A 22,191-nucleotide genomic window follows, 5' to 3' on the forward strand; every position below is an offset into this window, starting at 1 on the left:
TTTGACCATTTTTTATTTTCTACTAACTATTGACATTTTTACCGATTTTTGGGACATAATATAAAAAGGCTACTTTCATAGTGTGTAGGAAGTACTGTTTTATGTCTTTTTTGCAGAGATGGAAAGTCACTTGCTGATACTTGATACCAATTTCACATGTAAATAAGCAACTTGGCAAAATGAAAAAGCCCTAAACAAACATTTCAATCAGACGTAAACAAGAAAGGACCAGATTTACTTCTTGCCTCTCGGGGCTTTTAATGAGGAGACATGATGGGTAATAATCAGCGAGCAAACATCAGAAGGCTTTGTGAAGGCAGAAGCAGCATTTAAAAGTTGAACTAAAGAAGAAGTCATAATAACAAGGCAGCGAGGTCACTTCCTGTTCAGATCTACAACCAGAGTGACTTAATGTGGACATAAAACAACTGTACAGCTCACATTTGGTCTGACGAAGAGATGAAACTGTAATAAAAATACTCAAGGAATAAAAAACAACCCAATTTATGGCTGATTTGACCCTGTCTGATAGAGGTTAATGTAAATATACTGCATGTAGTAAACAAGTAATTAAAAAACATGAAATACTGTGGACTTGCCTCACTCAAACATCAGAAATCACCCAACCTGTTCATAGTACGATGACATGTTTCACCATAAATCCATGAAAAACAGGTGATTTCTCATTTTCCTGTTAAAGTTCTCGATCACATTAGCCGCTTTAAATCAACACACAGGGACACCTTATTCTAAAGGCATCACAACTCACACCACTAAGTCACAGAGTGCTTAAAGTGACATTTCTGTGAAAGTGTTTCAGTGTTTGCAAGATCACAAACTAAATATGCTTTTATATTAGGAAGGTCTACAGCCTCTATGAAGGCGTGCTTTTGTTCGATGCTAATGCTAACATGCTCACAGTGACATGCTGATGTTTACCTTGTCAGTTAGCAACAAGTGCTAGTTAGCATAAATTACAATGTGTAGCTGAGGCTCATGGAAAGATCTGGCTGGTAAACCAAAATCATTTGACAAAATATTTACCAGAGGATGGTGCTAAAAGAAACGACAACTCAGGATCTATACAGCCTAATCAGAGTGGTGCAGGAATGAGTTAGCATTTTACCACTTCCTGTCCCTGGTCTGGAAGTCAATGGTTTTCTGAATGTGTTTTTGGTTGTTGTCCTTTATAGCTTAACTTTAGCTTCACTTGTTTCAGAAATCATGGTTTTATTATGTGGAGATTATCCAAAATCACATGGAGTAATCCCATTGGACCAGGAGATGCTGCCTTCAGGGTCCACTACAGAAATTCCTGCACCACTCTATTGTTTTCTTGTTCAAGGTTTTCAATTAATTAGACTTTTTCAGAGCTCGCCAGCAAGCTGTATTATCTCAACACAAACTCATAATAATGGTGAACAACAACATTAGCCAAATACACATTTTGCTCGTTTAATACCTTGTATAAGTTCTTCCTTTTTGTGTCTGAATCAGCACCATTTCCCCATCCCCATGCACATTTGAAACTTCCAAACAACTCCTGGATGATAGTCAAATCAGAATACTTACATTTATCATATTTTACAAACAGAGATTGTACTGCATGAAAAAAATATTCCCACGGACGAATTAAGACAATTATGCATCAGCCAATTTAAAATGAGGAGGCTAAAATAACCCATCTCTGGTGGAATGACTCTTTAAAAATCAGCAATGACCAATTTCTGTGTTTCCCCCCCCAATTTAATCTGACAAAGAAGGAACTTTGTTGGTAAAAAAGAATGTTATGCATCTATACCTGAACCTCCAAAAATGTCAAATAAAATCTGGCCTTGATCGACCACAGTAACACTCGTGTATTGAACCCATATCTGGACTATGTTGGGTTTGTTTCACTAACTAAAGTCATAATACTGGCACTGGGATTTTCTACTCTTCTCCTAATAATGTTAATAATGTGAGGTGAGTTTACATGCACACAGTTTCCTGAATAATACTTTAGCTCGTTTCCATTTCTCAGAGGAAAAACTGTCCTCTACGTTAGCATAACAAAGCACCGTTAGCATAACACAGCTACGTTAGCATAACACAGCTACGTTAGCATAACACAGCTACGTTAGCATAACACAGCTACATTAGCCGATTAGCAAAGACAACTACTGATTGAAAGTAGAAAAATAGATATATTATAGGGACCAATTTACTTTATCATTTTTTAATACTGAATTTTGAATGTTATGCTTTGAGGGAGCTTATTTTGTTCGTTTAAAAAAGATCAGAAATGCTAACTAGCCTATTAAGCTAACGAGCTACTAGTAGTTTTTTTCAGAAATTCTTTTTCCACTGAAAATTATCCAGGACATATCTTGGTCGGGTTTCCAGATTAACTCAGTTTAAGCGCCTGTGAGGGAAATACTTGTTTTAAATTATGTTTAAAAGATTTTAAAAACTGTATTTTCAGTATCTGCCTAAAAGAAATGCAGCATGAGTCAGCATCTTTTCACCTGTTTGGCTCTATACCAACTTATGTTCCCATAATGAGATTCATGGAGCAGTTTTACCTCCAAGAAATGTTTGAACCATTGACACTGATGAAAAATCCATTACATATCCTCAGATTGAATGTAGGACTTAAATACCTATGCAGTAAATGCAACTGAAAAATATCCTCTTTCTACTAACAACAGTGGTGAAAAGTAACTAAGTACATCTACCTAAGAAATGTACTTAAATGCAAATTCAAGGTACTTCACCTTTCCTTCTTTCCTGCCAATTCATATTGCGTCTGCTTCAAAGCAAAATATTGTCCATTATATAAAAAACTGATATAAAAACCAGATGTTTTGCCATAAATTAAATTAGCCAGTTTCTACCATTTTAATAATGTTTGACAGATTTAGAGAAAATGTATGGGCATCTTATTTAAAAGATTACTTGTCCAATTTATTGGGAATATTTTTGTGATTTTGGGGGTGTGTATTTTACTCGTTTATTATTTAGTTTATTTTTAGCAGATTAAGGGATAATTATTTGGCATCAATTTATCTTTTTGTAATTTTCCAATTCATTTTATAACTTTGGTTAAAAAAAATAAAGAATTAATACACTAAATAAATGTAAATGTAAGTAACACTTTCCACCACTGCTTCCATATTCCACTATTTCCCCGATTCTGGATTTTTTGGAAACGTTTTCCTGATGTGCATGTTCACCGACACACACACAGCGGTTAGTACACACCCACAGATACACACCGTAAGAAGCTCTATCAGCATGAGACTACACACACCCTGTTTGCCTTTGATGGCGGTAGAAAAGAGATGATAATTATTTCGTAGTCTTTCGGCTAATTGCACAGGCTAACCCCTCCGATGTCAGATATTTAAACACTTTTAAATACACGTATTGAATATTTACAGACAGTATTTTCTTCCAATTGCACGCAGGCTGGTAGATGGGTGGGCGTTTTCCATTTTTGTCACTAATCTGAAATGTGTCGGCCATCTTGTTTGTAGTTTTTATTACTCGGCGATCAGCAGGTGGTGGCTTTTTCCTTCTCCAGAGTTTTTGTGTGTTTTTTACGACCACGTTTCCACCCCAGAGCATGTCTTAAAACATGGCCGTTTCTCCAAGTAGTTTTATTTTTCTTCCTCGTAAGAATCCAGTCCAATCCCGAAAAAAAAAGGAATGGTTCAGCGTTCAAAAAGTATAACGACAATCAAAAGTCCTTTTTTTGCTCTGTTTTCGTCTGCGCTCTATAAAGCACTTTGTGACGAGCCGGTTCAGTAAACGTGCCTTTTTCAAAGAAATGAAATCCGGGAGGAGAAGCCGATATAAATAAAGCACAGAGTGTCGAGTGTGTTGTTGATGCCAAGCCAGGAAGACAGACAAGGAGGATTGTGGGAAATTCAGAGGAGCATTCTGGGATTTGTAGTTGACGGACAGCAGATGAGAAGTTGCTTCTTTTCCTCTTTGAATGTCATTCCTGTTATTCTCCCCCACCCCCCACACTTCCTGTCCGTGCAGCAGATGTTTGATTGCAGTGAAGTACAGCCCAGGTGATGAAGGCAGCGCTCCTCCTCTTCCTCCTCTTCACAGATGAAGGTCTACGAGGCGTTCGGGGTCTTCAGAGCGTCCACTTTGGTCTCTAAGTCTGTAATCTGTGAAGACAACCACACACAGAGGAAGAGAACTTAACACCAGAGGTGGAAGAAGTACTCAGATATTTTACTAAAATGTAGACGTACAAAAGAAAGTGTGTAAGCATTCAAATACGCTGGGGACTCCTTTCACTGTCGCACCACTCGAGCACCCCTTTGACGGTACTACGCTGTATGAAAAATGTATAACATACGGTGTTAAGTTCACGATATTCGGTATGAGTAACATCCCCTGTCGTGTTAATAACTGTACAATACATATCTGGCTGCCATATTTTTATTCTTGTGTATTTTGCAATTGTGTGATTCTTGTATATATTTTAGTATCTTGGTGTAACATTAAGCTGTCTTTGGCTCTTTCTGCTGTAACAATGCAAATTTCCCCTCTGTGGAACTATTCAAGGTATTCTGATTCTGATTCTGAGATGGTTTACCACCCAGCAATACCTGTTACCTTTGAAAAAATGCCTTAGTTATACTTCTTGTCGGTAAAAACTGAAATAATTGTCTAAGATTCAAACTTCCCACGGTCCTTGAACACACCGAATCTAAACTTAAAACGCGATACTTTTTTTCTACACGTCTTATAATTAATTTTGCACAAATGAAAACATTTGCACCAACAAGAATTGAAAGGCTCCTCGAAGCAAACCAATGATAAAAACAACTCATCTGTATCTAAAACATATTTCAAATGTTGTATTTGTTAATTATCTAAAACAGTAACACCTACGACCCTTCATGGTGTCGCTCACCTTCTCCTGCAGGGTGTCGGCCTCCTCTTTGTGCGTCGCCTCGCTCTCCTCTTCTGCTCGACGCTGAGCCGTCTCCTTCTTCAGGAACTCGATCTCTCTGAAAAATAAAACATGTTAAAGCTTCTGTGTGATTTCCTCCTCCCCTCTAACGTCTCTCGCCTCTCTTACTTCTGCTGGTACTCTTTGATCAGCCTCTTGGCCTTGCTGTACTTCCTCTCCAGAGTTTGGTACTGGGACTGAGTTTCCTTCAGGTGTTCGTCCACCGCCTGGAAAAACACACAGACAAGTAATACAAAAAGGAGCTGCAGTATTTATGAAACATTTATTTTATTTCCATTTGTATTTCTTGACTTGTTTGTCATTCTTTGCTCAAACCTTATTTGTAGTGAAGTAAAATGAAACAAAAAATATGTTTTATTGTTTGCCTTAAATAAAAATGGTACAAAAAAAAGAAAAATAATACAACTGAATAATAAATAATTATATATATATATTTAAATTAAAGAGAAACAAATTAAAAAAGAAAATGCACAAATGATAAATATAACTACAATTACATTTAAAGTAGATATATCACTAAATAATAATATTTAAAATGATTTAAATAATAATAATAAGTGAATTTCCCTACAGATTAATAAAGAAATAATAATAATAAATAGTTCTAAAATATTTAATATATTTTGAAATCCTCCTATATCCTAATTGCAATTAGCCAATTAAGATGTGTAACATTGATAAGAACCCCTTCCTGCGGCCTCTGTGCTCCTGCTGTCTTCTCTCTCATGATTTTACCTTACAGAGCGACTGCGCCTCCATCCAGTACCCCTCCAGCTTCTCCATCCTCTCCTTACTGTCCCGGATGTTCTGCTCCAGCTGAGCTCGCTCCATCCGCCACCGAAGCTTATCCTGCTCCGCGTGAGCCAGCTGCAGGAGAGAGAGGAGACATACTTTGGAGAAATCCCATTGGACCAGGGAGATGCTGCCTTCAGGGTACACCATATTACAGCATTTTTTAAAAAAGACTGGAGTTCTCACCTTCCTCTTCAGCAGCTGGATCTCCGCCTGGGTCACCGCGTGTTTGATCTGGAGCTGCAGAGAGAAAAGGAAACAAAGATAAAAAAAACTTTTAAAAATCCATAAAATCCCTTAAAATGTGGGAGATCTGGGAGCTTATTATGGGAACTGTAGTTAAAAAATAAAAATAATTGCAACCAAGATTTTCAAGATTAAAGTTGATAATTTCAGAGATTTTATCTTTTGATATTCTCTGAGAAATGTACAAGAATTCAAAATAAATGAAATCAAGAAGAAAAATATTGTAATTTTGGCTTTTTATTGGAAAAAAAAGTCTTTAATCTCAGAGAATATTCAATATTTAATGCAAATTCACGATTTTAATCCTGTAAATGTGTGTTTTTCTTGGTATATTTCCATTAAAGTACCATGATGTTAATATGGTGTTGTAGTTATAAGTGGAATGAATTAATAACAGTATAACATTTAGCATTAAAAACTGTAAAATCTCTCTGACCTCTTTGAATTTGTGGGCCAGTTTCTCGGGGTCGAGCTCCACAGGAGACATGTCCTGATTCTCCGCCAGGTCGAACACCTCGATGGAGTTGGGGAACACCGGACTCATCTCCTCCTCCTCGTCCGTGGCGTACTCACCGGTCTGCAGAGATACACACAGACACAAACACATTAATGTATATATTTAGTTTTTGTGTCTGACTGGAGTTCGGTACTGGAATAATAATAGACTGCAGTTACCCCCTCTGACCACAAGGTGGGGGCGCTGCGCTGAGGTTGAAAATACACACGACATTTTGGACATTTCTACAGATTATTTGAGAAGTAAATTACATGTTTTATTTTATTTATGGTCACTTGTGAATGTTTTCTTGTTTCATGTGCCACACACAAACACAAACACACACACACACACACACACACACACACACACACACACACACACACACACACACACCCTAACAGTATGTCTTGTGATACTCTCTTGCCAAATATTAGATTCTTAGATGCTGATCATGTGAATTCAAGTGGGAAATTCTGATGTAAAGCCAATAAGACACCTCTAGACACACACACACACACACACACACGCAGACTTCTGGTATTTTAGCTTTTGCAGATCATTTATTGGCACAAAAACCTATATAACTTTATATCTTATTATTGTGTCCTGTGTGTGTGTGTGTGTGTGTGTGTGTGTGTGTGTGTGTGTGTGTGTGTGTGTGTGTGTGTGTGTGTACCTCGTCGTCATCATCCATGTACTGCTTGTATCTCTGCTCCATCATCTCTCTCTGCCACCTCTCCTGCTCCAGAGTCTGTTGGATCAGCTGAGCGACCTCGCTCTGCTCGCCCGGCTTCTCCCGTCCAATCACAAACCTGGAAACACAATTAAGAGCCGTGCGTCCAATTAGCAATCAGAACACAGGATGCTGATGATATCTGAACCTAAGTGTCAACATTCGGGTGTGTGTTTCATACTTGACGGTGCCTGTGGTGTTTCGGAGGACTGAGGCAGCGAGGGTCTGAGTGACGCCAACCAGACTGGTCCCATCGACCTCCACGATCAGATCATTCACCATGATCCTACACACACACACACACACACACACACACACACACGTGAGAATATAACTGTGCAGGGGTGTTGGACCCTGAAGGCACCACTTTATGATTTCTGAAGTAGAAAGCCAACATTAGACCATCAAAGGAACCATCGGACAGGAAGTGGTATGATGCTGAATCATAGTTAGAAGATGTGCAGAGACTCAGGTGTTCAGGTTACCTGCCGTCTCTCTGAGCAGCTCCTCCGTCCGTCACCGTCTTCACAAAGATCCCCAGTTTCTCCAGACCCATGTCGGCTCCTGCACCCATCCCTATGATACTGATACCCAGACCATCATTGTCTACACACACACGGACACACACGACACACACACACACACACACACACACACACACACACACTTTAATTTATTGTGAAGCCCTGATGTCCACCATACAGTACATTTATTTTGTTCCTGCCATCATCAGGTATCGTCAGCGGTACCTAAGTCCATGAGTCAGTTTTCTGGCGGTCCTGCTGAGGTAAGCGGTCCCCCATGGTGACTGGTTCAATTCCATTACCTTCGGAATGACTAGCAGCTAATTAGGCTAATCTGCGCTAACTGTAATCCCATAACAGGATAACGGGTTGTAAGGAGAAGCGCAAGAACCCTGGTGTGTGTGTGTGTGTGTGTGTGTGTGTACCTTTCTCCAGCTCCACAGGAAACAGGTCCAGCTTCTCGACTCGTTTCTCCAGCTCGTACTCCGCCGAGGCCGCCATCGGGTCGACGTCATCGTTACGCCGGTCGTAGTCCTCGTTAGAGTACGTGGTGAACACCTGCACACAGGAGAGGTCAAAGGTCAGGAGGTCAGTTTACAATCAAAAAGCTCTATTTTCGGACTTTAAAAAGGTCCATTTTAAAGGAAAAACATGAGCTTTCTCTAAAGTTTAATCGGTAAATTCACGGGGAATAAAAACCACAAATGTACAGGAAAATAAACTTCATTTTTTGACGTTATGAAGTCATTAAAAATACGAATAAAAATAGGAAAATTATATTTGCACATTCCTTGACCAATAAAACAACATTTTTCTCTAGTTTTTTCCACCGTAAGCTTTTTTTTTTTTAATGTTCTCTAAAAAAAAGTCATTCATTTCCAGAAAAATAAATCAAAGGTCAGCAGCTTCTGTCTGCTTGGCCACCGTGTCCGTGATCACGTGACATTGTTTCCATGGTAACCTCACGCTCGCCCAGTGTGAGTTTGGCGCTCTCTCTCTCTCTCTCTCGCTGTCTGTCTGGCATTTATGGTAATGTGACAGTGAGACGATGTACAGAGAGTTTACAGCAATAACTACCAGGGAAATGCTGCCTTCAGGGTCGCCTACCAAAATACGACATCTCTGCACCCCTTTACATATGAATGAGTCACACACACACACACACACACACACACACACACACACACACACACACACACACACACACACACACACACACACACACACACACACACACACACACACACACACACACACACACACACACACACACACACACAGAAACGGGGTCAGAGGGCGTGATTGTTTAACTGTTTCCTGCAGTCACATTTCCTTCCTGTTGAGAAACTCTAAAGCTCTGTGTGTGTGTGTGTGTGTGTGTGTGTGTGTGTGTGTGTGTGTGTGTGTGTACATGACACTTCAGAGCAATCCCTGTACACACAAAGTCTTTACTTTGCCACTGAACTTTGATAGAATATAAAAGAAAATTAGAACATTTCCCCAAAAATCTTTTCTCTTTCAGTTCCTGATTCTGATTGATGTGCTGCTTGACTTTTGTCTTGCTATTATAACACACTTAATAACCGACAAAACAAGCTATGTGATGAAGGATAACTTAAGCATAAGTACGATAAGCAAAATGTAGTTACCGTATCAACAAAGTATGAAGAAAAATCTAAAATAAATATTGAAAAAAACACCAAAAGAACTCAAAATGATTCAAAATAAATCAGAAATTACTTTAAAGATAAAAACAAATGTGTACCGTACTTAAGCTAAGCTAACAGTTCCTTGCTTGATTTACATATTTATCACAAAGACATGACTACTCTTTACATTTTGACCAAAAAGCATTCAAGCTAATTTCCCCCAAATATTTAACGGTTGCTTTTCATACATTCAGAAACTCACAACCTTCGTGTCACAACAGATCCACACACACACGCACGCAGGCACACACACACACACACACACACACACACACACACACACACACACACACACACACACACACACACACACACACACACACACACACACACAAACACACTTTTTCTCTACATGGTTTTCATGGATGTCGTTTCAATCAGGATCGTGTGCATCGATCATAAAGTCAGTAAAAAGGACGACCAAATTAGCGGTTAGGCTCACATCAAAACACACACACCAGGTGCTCCTTCCAAAGAAAGCTCCTGTTTGTGATCCTTATCAATCAGCTTTCCATGCCTGTGTGTGTGTGTGTGTGCGTGCGTGCGTGCGTGCGTGCGTGCGTGTGTGTGTGCACACCTAGTTTTAAGGAAAACAAACACACCCAGTTACATTCCAGCTGCAGAGGGTGACTGCTGGATCACATCCAGCATCTGTCAGTGAAAGTGAATATTTTCCGCAGGTTGTCATGATCCTTAATCACACCTTTGTTACTCCAAATGTAAAAGTAAAACCTCTGTGGCTCAACTTGTGATGAGCAACATCTTATAAATGGATACTAAACCTGAGAGTCTTTTTAAAAAAGAGATATCATTTAATTATATCTATTTATGCTGACATTACTTTCTTTTATTCTAAATGTACTTCATTTAAAGCTTAAATACATTGTTATGCTACGCTACATTACTTTCTTTGTATTGCTATTATTCTCTTTTATGCTAATTATACTTTATTTAAAGCTATAGTAAATGTTCATGCTAAGCTAACATTACACTCTTTTGTTGCTAGCATTTACTTATTTTACGCTAACATGACTTCTTTAATGCTAACATGACTTTCTTTAATGCTAACATGACTTTCTTTAATGCTAACATGACTTCTTTAATGCTAACGTGACTTTCTTTAATGCTAACATGACTTCTTTAATGCTAACATGACTTTCTTTAATGCTAACATGACTTCTTTAATGCTAACATGACTTTCTTTAATGCTAACATGACTTCTTTAATGCTAACATGACTTTCTTTAATGCTAACAGGACTTCTTTAATGCTAACATGACTTTCTTTAATGCTAACATGACTTCTTTAATGCTAACATTACTTTCTTTAATGCTAACATGACTTCTTTAATGCTAACATGACTTTCTTTAATGCTAACATGACTTTCTTTAATGCTAACATGACTTCTTTAATGCTAACATGACTTTCTTTAATGCTAACATGACTTCTTTAATGCTAACATGACTTTCTTTAATGCTAACATGACTTCTTTAATGCTAACATGACTTTCTTTAATGCTAACATGACTTCTTTAATGCTAACATGACTTTCTTTAATGCTAACAGGACTTTCTTTAATGCTAACATGACTTCTTTAATGCTAACATGACTTTCTTTAATGCTAACATGACTTCTTTAATGCTAACATGGCTTTCTTTAATGCTAACATGACTTCTTTAATGCTAACATGACTTTCTTTAATGCTAACATGACTTCTTTAATGCTAACATGACTCTGTTATGCTAAGGCTACTTTATTTAAAGGTAAAATTCATTTTAATACTATGCTAAAAGGATTTTCTTTTTATTGCTTATATTACTCTCTCCTATGCCAACATTACTTTCTATAATCCTAAAGTTAATTTCTGTATGCTAACATTACTTTATGTTATGCTAACATTACTTAGAGATGGAGAAAGAACTGGGGAAGCAGCTAAAGGAAGTTAGCCTCCCCAAAGCTAGTTTCAAAACAACAGCCAGAAAACAGCTGAATCATGACTAAATACAGTGACAGTCTTACGCTTTATCTCCACATTATATATCTCAGTTTGTTAGGTTACATCAGTGGAAGAGGCTTTAGTTTTAGTATTTAGCAAGGTAGCTAACAGTAGCAGCTACCTTAGGGGTAAACAATGCTCCCTCAAGCCTCAACTCTCAGTTTAGCTGCACCGTGGCTAAGGAGGTCAGTTTGTGTGACAGCTTCGTCATGACGTGTCTGGACATGTCTCAGGATGCACAAACAGCAGCACTGAGGGTGAGGCTTTGTGATTTGCAGGAGAAATTAGTATAGAAAAGAGCTTCTGTGAACGGGTTTCAGCAACACTCAGCAGGAAATGCTCTGTCGAAATCAAAGACAGAAATCCCCCAGGCAACCCATTCGAAGAAGGAAGTCAGAGAGTCTTTTCAGTCATTTCCTTTTCACTCGTTTTATCTCTTTTAGTTTCCATGGTGCGACAGATAGCAGAGCACACACACAAACACCTCTCTGTGAAGGCCTTAAATAAACCTATTCAGCTTCTTTTTCTACTATGGGATTACCATACCGACTGTCTAGGCCTCAAAAACTATTATAAAATCCAGCGTAGTGTTTCATAACCTGTTGTTAAACCACCAAAGGAGGCTCACTTATTTCCGCTCCAACGGACACAACACATGGTACTTTTCTCACAGCAGCACATCATTCTCTTTTTGTAGATTACCTACTTAACATGAATATTAAGTATAATTCCCATTACTGTATTTGGTAAAATGCTCGGATACTGTTGGATGGCCGTCGTAAGCAACATAAAGACTATGAAGAATCTTCAGTTGAGAAACCTATACTTTCAATAACACCTCAGTCCTTTATTCTATACTGGCATGACTTCTCTACCTCTCACGCTCTAGATTTGGAAATACTGATCATCAAAAAACTGAATGGTATGATGTTCTTTGAGTAATAATGTTCTGTAAGTCTTGACATCTCTGAGGTAGATCAACCGGTGCCATGTGACGTCACAGCGGGCGACCGTTGACACAGTCATGGGTCTATTGTCCTCTGACACAAGACTCAGAAGGACGACTCTTTGACACGTTCATAGCAAGAACACATCAACCCAGTTCTAGCCTCCCTTTATCCGCTTCCAGTCAAACACGGAATTGATTTCAAAGATACTTATAATCAAGCACATGGCCTAGCAAATACAGCACCCTTATTCCAGCTGTAGGCTATTCCAATCACCAGATCCAGAACCTTCTATCTGTTCTCTATTTTACATCCAGAGGCTACCGATCTTTCTTGGAAAAGCCCTTCGCAATTCCATCCGATCAACCATGAATCAGTGAAGTGCTTCAAGCAGCAACTGAAAACTAATGTCTATAAGTTAGCCTCACAAACATACATTGTCGATGCTGATGAGGCAGCACTGAAACAAGCTGTGGTAAAACCAACAACATCCAACTTGTTAAACGTGTTTCTGGGCACTCCACTCCAGAGGAAAACACCTGGTTCTTTAGCAGCTACTTGCTCCAGTATGTCCACGAGCTAGCTGATATTTCGGTGGAAGTGAACCAAGATGGTAAAGTTTCAGGTTTTCAAACCAAAGTTTAAAGAACACAAAGAGAACTGCAGATTTGTGCTCGGGGTTATTCCGCAGAGGATGAACCTGAGTTGCCTTTCCTCCAACGCCACCATCAGTCACTAACAATTCAAACATAAACACCAAATTTTGCAATAGATATCAAGATGTTTTATGGCTCCCCAGAGGATATTTAAGCTGTAGAGCGCAGGTTTATGCCATTTGAAAAGCGAAAAATGATTCTGAAAGGCTCCATATTGTAATGAGTTATCCCCTGGTCCATGCTACACCCTTCCACCGACACTCAAGAAAGAAATGCCAGTAGTTTTTCCCCTAATCCTGCTAAAAAACAGACAAGCCAACCAAACCTAAGACATGAATTCATCGTCGTACACTTTCATATTGTGGTGAGTCTACAGATATAGAGGAAGTGCCTCAAGGAGTTCCCCTTCCCAGTACCGGCTCCCATGCAAATGGACAAACTGGGAAACTTACAAACTCACAAATGCAATATATTATCGTATGGACACCAATTAAAAAAGTACAGCTCTTTTGACGCTACCCAAGAGACGAAAAGTGAAAGTAAGTTCACCCGACTGACCTTGATTGGCCCGACGCTGAACTGAATCTTCCTATTGGGCGGCGGCGGCTCCTCTTCCTCAGGGAGCCCCGGGATTTCTGAGCAGCTGCTCTCCGGATGATACTCCTCCTCTTCCTCCTCCTCATCTTCCTCATCCTCCTCATCGTCCAGCTGGCTCCCCCCAGAGTCCTCCTCCCCGATCCCGCTGTACGCACTGATATCCACCAGATCCCCCTCCGAGTAATCCTCCTTCCTCGAGCCATCCTCATTGTCCTCATCCTCTTCCCTTCGATCAGAGTCCTCTCCTCGTTCCTCCGTGGAAGGAGAGGAACCAGGAGGCTCTTTTTCTCCATTTTCCAAAGAGGCATGAACCTCGGCCTGAACCAGCCTGGATTCGACCTCCGAGCCCCCGGTGGAGCCGTCCAGCTCGTCAGTTTGTGGATCCTGACCCGGGGGAGTCATAGTACTCGAGCCCCGGGCTTCAGTCGCTGTTGGCTGCTGGACCTCCGACTCCGCTTTGACCTCCGAAGAAGACGAGGAGGAAGAGCTTATAGGCCTGTCTCCTGACTGTCCAAACTCTTCCTTGTCCTCACTGGATCCCACTTCTGTTTTGCTGTTCTGTAGAGAATCAGCAGTTTCGGGTAGTTCCTTTGCTTGGTTGCTTACTCCTGTAACCTCCTTTTGGTCATCCTTACTGGGAGGTGGCACCTTCCCCTGAGAGAGAATCAGAGTGTCATCAGCATAATGGCGTTTCAAAGCGAGTGCATATATGAAACAAAAGGTGCAGGACCCAACATGGAGACCTGGGGAGCACCACAATTCATCGTCTAGCTCTTGTATTATTTTTCCTCCGTATGCTCTACCAGATTAAACCAATTAAAAAAGGAATGCATTGTGTTCGGAACAATCTCCTCACCTTCCTGCCGGTAGCTTCCCCTCTGGCTGGAGGTTTGGGCTTTGGCGGTAGGACGGGGCCTGGGCGACGTTGGGCGACATTGTTCTGCGGGGGGTCGGTCTTCTCGAACTTGGCGCTGAGCTGACTCACGGTCGGGCTGACGGCATCACCGACTGAAGCTGCGGCAACGGGAAGAACGTCGGGAGCAGGAATACAATCAGGAATAGGATCAGGAAGTGGAGCAGGAGCAGGAAGTGGTGCAGGAGCAAGAGCAGGGGGGTCGTCCAGCCGGTCCAAAGCCTCGGTGGAGCCGTTAAATCGAGCCACGACATCCAGGCGGCTGTCCTGGAAGCCCGATGCTCGCTCCTTCTTCAGCAATATCCGGTTGGTGGCAGCTTGCTTCTCCTGGAGGAGACAAAACCAGAAGTTAGGATCAAAAACCAAAGGGAAAATCCAGATCCCAGGCCTGATTTTCTGCCCAGATTTCCCCTTATGTTGGAAATGTCGGCGTGAATTGTCCCCATCAAATCCGGCAGTCGGCATCACTTGTTAGCAACTGCCTTTTTTGAATTCACCAATGGGGGTATTTGATCTCTTCGCATTGTGTTAACCACAGACCTTATTTCAGGATAACACATTCAGAAACCCTTGACTTGCAGACGACGGAAGTGATACAATACACTAGTATCTAGCATAGTCAGTCAGATGTTTTTAAATTGCAACACAAATACACCTCTCACCTGTAGAGTCCGCTGCTCGAAGATCCTCCTGGTCTCCTGGAGTTTGGAGAATCCCCCGCCCCCCTCTCCATCGGGCTTAGAGTCAAAGCGGTTGACCCTCTCTGAGACCACGGCCCCCAGTTTGAGCAGAGCGCTGTGGTCCACGTTCTCGTTCAGGCTGGACGCCCTCGGTAAAGACAGCTTCACTGCCTGATCTGCACCTGCCAGAGACAGGAGGGTTAACAGGGAACATAGCAGAATGGGAAGACTGACTGTCTGGAGCAGCTTTGCTTTTGGACTCGAGTAAATGGCTGAAAACACTGTCAGATATTAAAGTCTTTAAAAGTAAAAACGGCTCTTGACGAGACTTACCAATCATTTTGTCTCCCTCCTCCTCGTCTCCAGGAGACTGCATCTGCATGAACATGTTCTTGATGCGGTGGACGTTGGATCCGTACTTCCGGCCCCTCCCGGTGGGTCGGGGCAGTGGAGTCGGCTTAGAGCTGCCGGCGCCGTTCGCAGCATTGTTGAGGTGGTCCGTCGCCTTCTTCAGTGCCGCCAGCCCCGCCTCGTAGGCGTTGCGATGGGGCGAGGGGCTCCGCAGGCTGGAGCTGCCACCGCTGGAGGTCCCGTTGCCCCCCGAGGCCGACGGGGGTTCAGTCTTCATCATGTTTGGTAGATCAGATGCCCCCCGGTGAACAGCAGGTTAGCAGCGAGTAGGAGGGCAGCATCCTGCAGCTGTTTGACTTTCACCTCCTGCAGATCAAACAGACAGATGTATATATTATTAATGACATCGAATCCACATTTTGATTGTTGACTACTTGATGCGGATTGGTCCATTTGGACTTTCACCTCCCTGCACATTATCGCTCACACATCAAATGATGAGCTACCGCCAAACTCCAGCTTCTCAAACCTAATCTGCTGTATTCCAAGTCTTTTATGGTTTTACACTTGAATGGATTGTGTAATGTTGGTTGGATGCATCAAGCTGTTTAACAAGGTTAATGAGTTTTCGCTTCAGCCAATAGTAACGGCAAGATTTAAACATTTTGGATTGAATGAACTAAAAAATCATTAAAATATTGGAGGAAAAACTCCAACATATAACACACATAACACAAGCATTGTTTGTCTTTCCTGTCTGTGCAGGAGCTGTCGGAATAATCCCATTAAGACGCTGACGCACGGTGAGCTCTCGTGTGGTGTCTTTGTGTTGCTGCTCTGAATGACAAACACACTCAGAGTGAATACAGTGCCGTGCCACAGATCTCACCCCGCTCTCCCATGATCACATTATGATTATCTGGCTGTTCACCTCTGTCAGATCTGAGCTGAGGTTTTCATCAGGGTTTCCGTAAGCTGGTCTTTACCGGACTGTGACCAGAAAAGGCTGATTTAGTCAGATAAGTTTAACAAAAATGTGTTGGAAAATGAGAAGAGAATCGGAGGATGAATGACCAACAATTTTTCTAAAAATGAATTTTCAGACAAAATTATTTTTTCATAAAAAAGAAAATTCGCAAAAAACATTTTTTCTCAGTCCATTTTTTTCTTCTGATTTCCGACAATTAAAAAAATAATAATGTGAAAAAAAAACTTGAAATATTTTTTCCAGAAAAAAAAAAAGATTTATTTTTTAAATATATTTTTTTTACTTATCTGAAAAAAAAAACATTGAACCAATCAGATGCTGCCTTCAGGGTCCAACACAGAAATACCACATCCCTTCAACACTGTTTTCTCCCAGTCAGCACAACAAGCAACAAGACACAATCACTGTGAGAACATTAGCATTAGCATTGTTAGCCTACACAACAACACAAACAAGCGCAACCTGTCGACACACAACAAATATCAACAAGATATTCACTCTGGGAGATGCAGAGAAAGTATAGAGGATAAATAAAAGAGAGATCTGTTTTGTAACTCAATGGTTACCTAATGAAATGGGACACATTTGATCAGGCTGTGGGGTTTGTGTGAAAACTCACAGTTATCACAACGAGACAGAGAGTACTGTTCTTCATTCAACACACTGTTTCCATTGTATGCTGCTGTGTACTTCTACTCCTCTACAGTTCAGAGGTAAATGGTGTACTTTTCCTCCACTACATGTATTTAATCCCTTTAGTTGCTAGGCAGATTAGGATTAATGATGGTAAATATAATCAGCCCTTAAATCAGACTTTAGTTCACCTGCAGTAAATCCAGCAGCTACCCTGCAGTATACAAAGCCATTCAAACTAGCTGCACCTTTACCAGCTCTGAGAACACTTTAATGATCAATCATTATAAAACATATCAGAGATATTATTCTGAAATGGACCAATCAGACAATGACTACTTTTACTGTCACTACTTTAAGTACATTTAGAGGAGAGTACTTTCTACTTTCACTGGAGGAACATTTAGAATACTTTTACTGAGACAGAGTATTCCTACACTCTGGTACTTCTACTTTACTCAAGTACAAGATCTGAGTACTTCTACTTTACTCAAGTACAAGATCTGGGTACTTCAACTTTACTCAAGTACAAGATCTGAGTACTTCTACTTTACTCAAGTACAAGATCTGAGTACTTCTACTTTACTCAAGTACAAGATCTGAGTACTTCTACTTTACTCAAGTACAAGATCTGAGTACTTCTACTTTACTCAAGTACAAGATCTGAGTTCTTCTACTTTACTCATGTACAAGATCCGAGTACTTCTACTTTACTCAAGTACAAGATCTGAGTACTTCTACTTTTGCTCAAGTACAAGATCTGAGTACTTCTACTTTACTCAAGTACATGACCTGAGTACTTGTACTTTACTCAAGTACAAGATCTGAGTACTTCTACTTTACTCATGTACAAGATCTGAGTACTTCTACTTTACTCAAGTACAAGACCTGAGTACTTCTACTTTACTCAAGTACAAGATCTGAGTACTTCTACTTTTGCTCAAGTACAAGATCTGAGTACTTCTACTTTACTCAAGTACAAGACCTGAGTACTTCTACTTTACTCAAGTACAAGATCTGAGTACTTCTACTTTTGCTCAAGTACAAGATCTGAGTACTTCTACTTTACTCAAGTACAAGATCTGAGTTCTTCTACTTTACTCAAGAACAAGATCCGAGTACTTCTACTTTTGCTCAAGTACAAGATCTGAGTACTTCTACTTTACTCAAGTACATGACCTGAGTACTTCTACTTTACTCAAGTACAAGATCTGAGTACTTCTACTTTACTCATGTACAAGATCTGAGTACTTCTACTTTACTCAAGTACAAGACCTGAGTACTTCTACTTTACTCAAGAACAAGATCTGAGTACTTCTACTTTTACTCAAGAACAAGATCTGAGTTCTTCTACTTTACTCAAGTACAAGATCTGAGTACTTCTACTTTACTCAAGTACAAGACCTGAGTACTTCTACTTTACTCAAGTACAGGATCTGAGTACTTCTACTTTTGCTCAAGTACAAGATCTGAGTACTTCTTCACCTCTGCATCAACACACACTTTCCAACAATATGCTGCAACATGCGTCTGAGCGGAGGATATAAAACATGTTGGAGCCTGTTTCTGTGTAGGTTTACATCTTTTACACTTACATTTACTAGAGTAAATATATATGTGTGTGTGTGTGTGTGTGTGTGTGTGTGTGTGTGTGTGTGTGTGTGTGTGTGTGTGTGTGTGTGTGTGTGTGTGTATTTGTGCGTGTGTGTGGCAATTACATGTGACAATACCCATAATCCTTAGTTGTTTGGTATTGCTTCCTGTCATAAGTCTTGGTTTATACGTGATCAGCACTTTAGTGGTCCTGTTTGAGGTCCAGGCAGAGTGCAGAGGTAAACAATAGTTTTATTACAACTTATTAACTAATCTGACTTCTTTACCGAACATAACCCGCAGAAACAGATATATTATCTCCTTTCCATCCATACTGATTCCTCTGTTTGGTAAGCAGATTGCGATGTGTGCATTTACCCAACGCTCTTTCCTCCTCCCACGAACACACACTCTGTCTCAGGTCAATACAATCTAAAATAAAACCATCACCGCTCAACAACCGCCTGCCTGCACCAATCATCCTCAGCACATTAAAGTAAAACACTATTGATTTAACATCTATTGAAGGCCCCTACCTTCACTAAACACAGAATCCACCACAAACAGACAACCCAGCCTGTGTTTTAATAAGTAATGGTAGGGATAAATGACCTTCATCATGACCTGCTGTATCACTGAGGACACATCTATCTCTGTGTGTGTGTGTGTGTGTGTGTGTGTGTGTGTGTGTGTGTGTGTGTGTGTGTGTGTGTGTGTGTGTGTGTGTGTGTGTGTGTGTGTGTGTGTTTTCTGCAGCCACTGCACTGACATGGTGATATTCATCCAGACGTCCAGAGTGAGTAATAATAAGTCCTAAAGTCTCTCTGTGTATGTGCGTCACATGCAGTGTTTAACAGAAGGCACATTATGGTGGTAAATACAATGCCTCCATCTATTCACCCCACTATCCCTGCATCAGGCCTGGTGGCAGAAACACTGCTGGCTACAGAGAGGCTTTGTTGGCAAACTCGACATACGCTGCCCGTTCCGAACCTCCATTCAGAAAAAACATCTTTTAATGAAGCGTGGATTTTGGGGGTATTTAAGCATTGTAAGAAATACACATGTACAGCTACTGGAATCAGTTTGATCCACTCTTTAAATTGGCTTGTTTTATTACACATATTTTCATTTAAACAGTTAAAAAGCCAATTATTAAGTGTTGTGCGCGTGTTGCCCCCGTACGTCAAATACGGCTTAACGGTCGCAGACGTGCACTGTACTCCAGATTAAGATTCGGTTTTCATTATAATTTGACCGTTGTTCTATTAATCAATATAAAGCCGAATACAAAACAAGACTTCATTGTATCCAACTAAATCAAAGCTTGCTCATTTAAATGTGATAAATTTAAGTTCTATGCATTTTAAGTTAAAACAGCCAGATTTGTAAGGGAGTTCTGCATTGGGTTGTTTTTGGACACGAGAAAACGCGGCGTGGGTTTTCCGGATGTGTTTCTCTGTTTTAAATCCCAACACCATTAAAAATACACCACTTTTTGTATATATCAAAAAGAGTTTTAGTTGTCTGTGTTATAATAAGGTATCTCCAGCCGGTTTAGGACCCGGGAGGAAAGGCCTCTCTGCTGGGTGTCTGTCTGTAGCTGCGTCGCTTCCTTCCTGCAGACTCCCCCCTTCTGCACAGACATATGATTTTATTTTTAACCCGGGTTAAATACATAAATGAGCCGTGATAGAACCCCTTATAGCATGCTCTGGTTCCCCGGTAACCGTACCTTGTGTCCCGGTGTGTTCCGGTTAGGATCGGTGCAGGAGACGGTCCATTGTCCTGCTGCTGAACAGACTGAGCCTCCCTTCTGCTCCTCCCCCCCAACCATCACCCTCCATCCCTCTCCTCTGCGTCCTTTCCCTCATCCAACCCCTTCATAAATATTATATATATACTATTAATGCATTTCATCTGTTTATTGCAGTTCCTTACTGTCACTTCTCATAGCGATGTCAATATTTTAATTCACGGTTTTTTATTCTAATGTTTTTAAATTTAAAAAATATGTATTATGTTTTTTTCCCGTTTTAAATGTTCCTTACTAATATTATTTATATTCTTATTTTAACATTTTTACTAATTTCATGATTTATGATCTTAGACGTATCAAAAAGGCATTATTCTATTGTATTTTATATTTGTAATTACCTTCTCATGTTTGTTTGAATGTTGTGTTATTATAATTAATTCACATTTTCTTCATTTGTATAGGAAACTTTATTCTATTAATTCTTTATTTTTTATTGGAAATGTTAAACATTTATTCTGTTTTATTTTATTGCACATTTTTTATTATATTTTTACGTTTTTAGTTTAACCTCTTGTTTGGAAAAAACACGACTTATATTCTTATTTGATATTATTACTTATTTAAAGGTTTATTATCTTAAAATATTAAAAAATGCATTATTGTGTTTTATTTACCTTCTTATGTTTGTATAGATTTTTCTTTATTATTATTTATTTCACATTTTCGCCCTAATTTCTTTTGTTTGTAGAAGACTTTCTATTCTATTCATTCTTTGGAAATGTTAATAAATATATTCTGTTTTATTTTATATTTCTATTGAATATAAAATGTGTTTATGTTTATACACATTTCATTTTAGATTATAGAGGAAAATCATTATTCTATTTTATTTTATTGTATCTTTAATATTGCGAATAGACCCAGACCTTTTTATGTAATTATTGCTATGTTATATATAGTTTAATTACACATTCCTACTTATTTTGTACGAATACGTTTTAAATCTATTTAATTTATATTTTAATTTCAAATATCTTTCTTATATTTTAAAACACATTTATTTTAAATATTTTTGTTGAAAATTTCTATATATTTTATTCAATTCAATATCTTTTTATTACACATTTTTCTACATTCCTATAGTTGTACAAATATTTTCGTTTTATTGCAAACATTTAATTAATTTGTATAAAAATAGTTTTTAAATCCATTTATTTAGTGTTTTTATTGCATTTTATAAATAGTACTTCTTCGTTTTTTATACAGTTTATTTATGAATTGCACATTTTAACTTTACTTTCTAAATAAAAATGTCTGTATTTGATGTTTTTTATTGGACACTCTTTACCTTCCTATAAATATATCCGGTTTTTTTCAATATCATTCCATTGCACATTTTTGCATGAACTTCTTGTTTTTAATCAACATATTTTATTTTATTAATGGACCTTTTACCTTCTTATGTTGATATTAAAATATATATACTGTATTTAAATTGTATTTGTAATTCTAACTTACCTGTGGAAGCTGTAGTAACCCCCCGCGGACACTAGAGGGCGGCAGAGCTTCATGGAGGACAGGGGGCGGGCTTCTTTCTTT

The 22,191-nt window shown here is 39.5% G+C and overlaps 1 protein-coding gene across 2 annotated transcripts; it reads right to left on the minus strand.

Annotated features, from left to right (window-relative positions):
• Nucleotides 1-233: 233 nt before the first annotated feature.
• On the minus strand, nucleotides 234-20,656 carry LOC134877945 (neurabin-2-like). Of its 2 annotated transcripts, none has more exons than XM_063903644.1 (15): nucleotides 20,569-20,656; nucleotides 15,602-15,985; nucleotides 15,251-15,444; nucleotides 14,532-14,915; nucleotides 13,637-14,329; nucleotides 8,198-8,330; nucleotides 7,734-7,854; nucleotides 7,430-7,534; nucleotides 7,192-7,327; nucleotides 6,453-6,593; nucleotides 5,957-6,010; nucleotides 5,714-5,845; nucleotides 5,087-5,184; nucleotides 4,919-5,015; nucleotides 234-4,163 (listed from the first exon to the last, which is right to left on the minus strand). In XM_063903644.1, the coding sequence occupies exons 2-15, from the start codon at nucleotides 15,897-15,899 to the stop codon at nucleotides 4,110-4,112; spliced, it is 2,640 nt and encodes an 879-aa protein (XP_063759714.1). In that variant the 5' UTR covers nucleotides 15,900-15,985; nucleotides 20,569-20,656; the 3' UTR covers nucleotides 234-4,109. The 2 variants fall into 2 exon arrangements, with proteins under 2 accessions (XP_063759714.1, XP_063759713.1); XM_063903643.1 differs by having other exon boundaries at nucleotides 15,251-15,450.
• Nucleotides 20,657-22,191: the final 1,535 nt, after the last annotated feature.

Source organism: Eleginops maclovinus, chromosome 16, assembly GCF_036324505.1.
Source record: "Eleginops maclovinus isolate JMC-PN-2008 ecotype Puerto Natales chromosome 16, JC_Emac_rtc_rv5, whole genome shotgun sequence".
NCBI lineage: Eukaryota > Metazoa > Chordata > Actinopteri > Perciformes > Eleginopidae > Eleginops > Eleginops maclovinus.

Coding starts and splice junctions, on each gene's coding strand:
- LOC134877945 (XM_063903643.1), bottom strand. CDS start 15,899: ATGATGAAGACTGAACCCCCGTCGGCCTCGGGGGGCAACGGGACCTCC. Junction 14,916..15,250: donor TCGAGCAGCGGACTCTACAG/GTGAGAGGTGTA, acceptor TGTCTCCTCCAG/GAGAAGCAAGCTGCCACCAA. Junction 7,328..7,429: donor AACACCACAGGCACCGTCAA/GTATGAAACACA, acceptor TTGTGTTTCCAG/GTTTGTGATTGGACGGGAGA.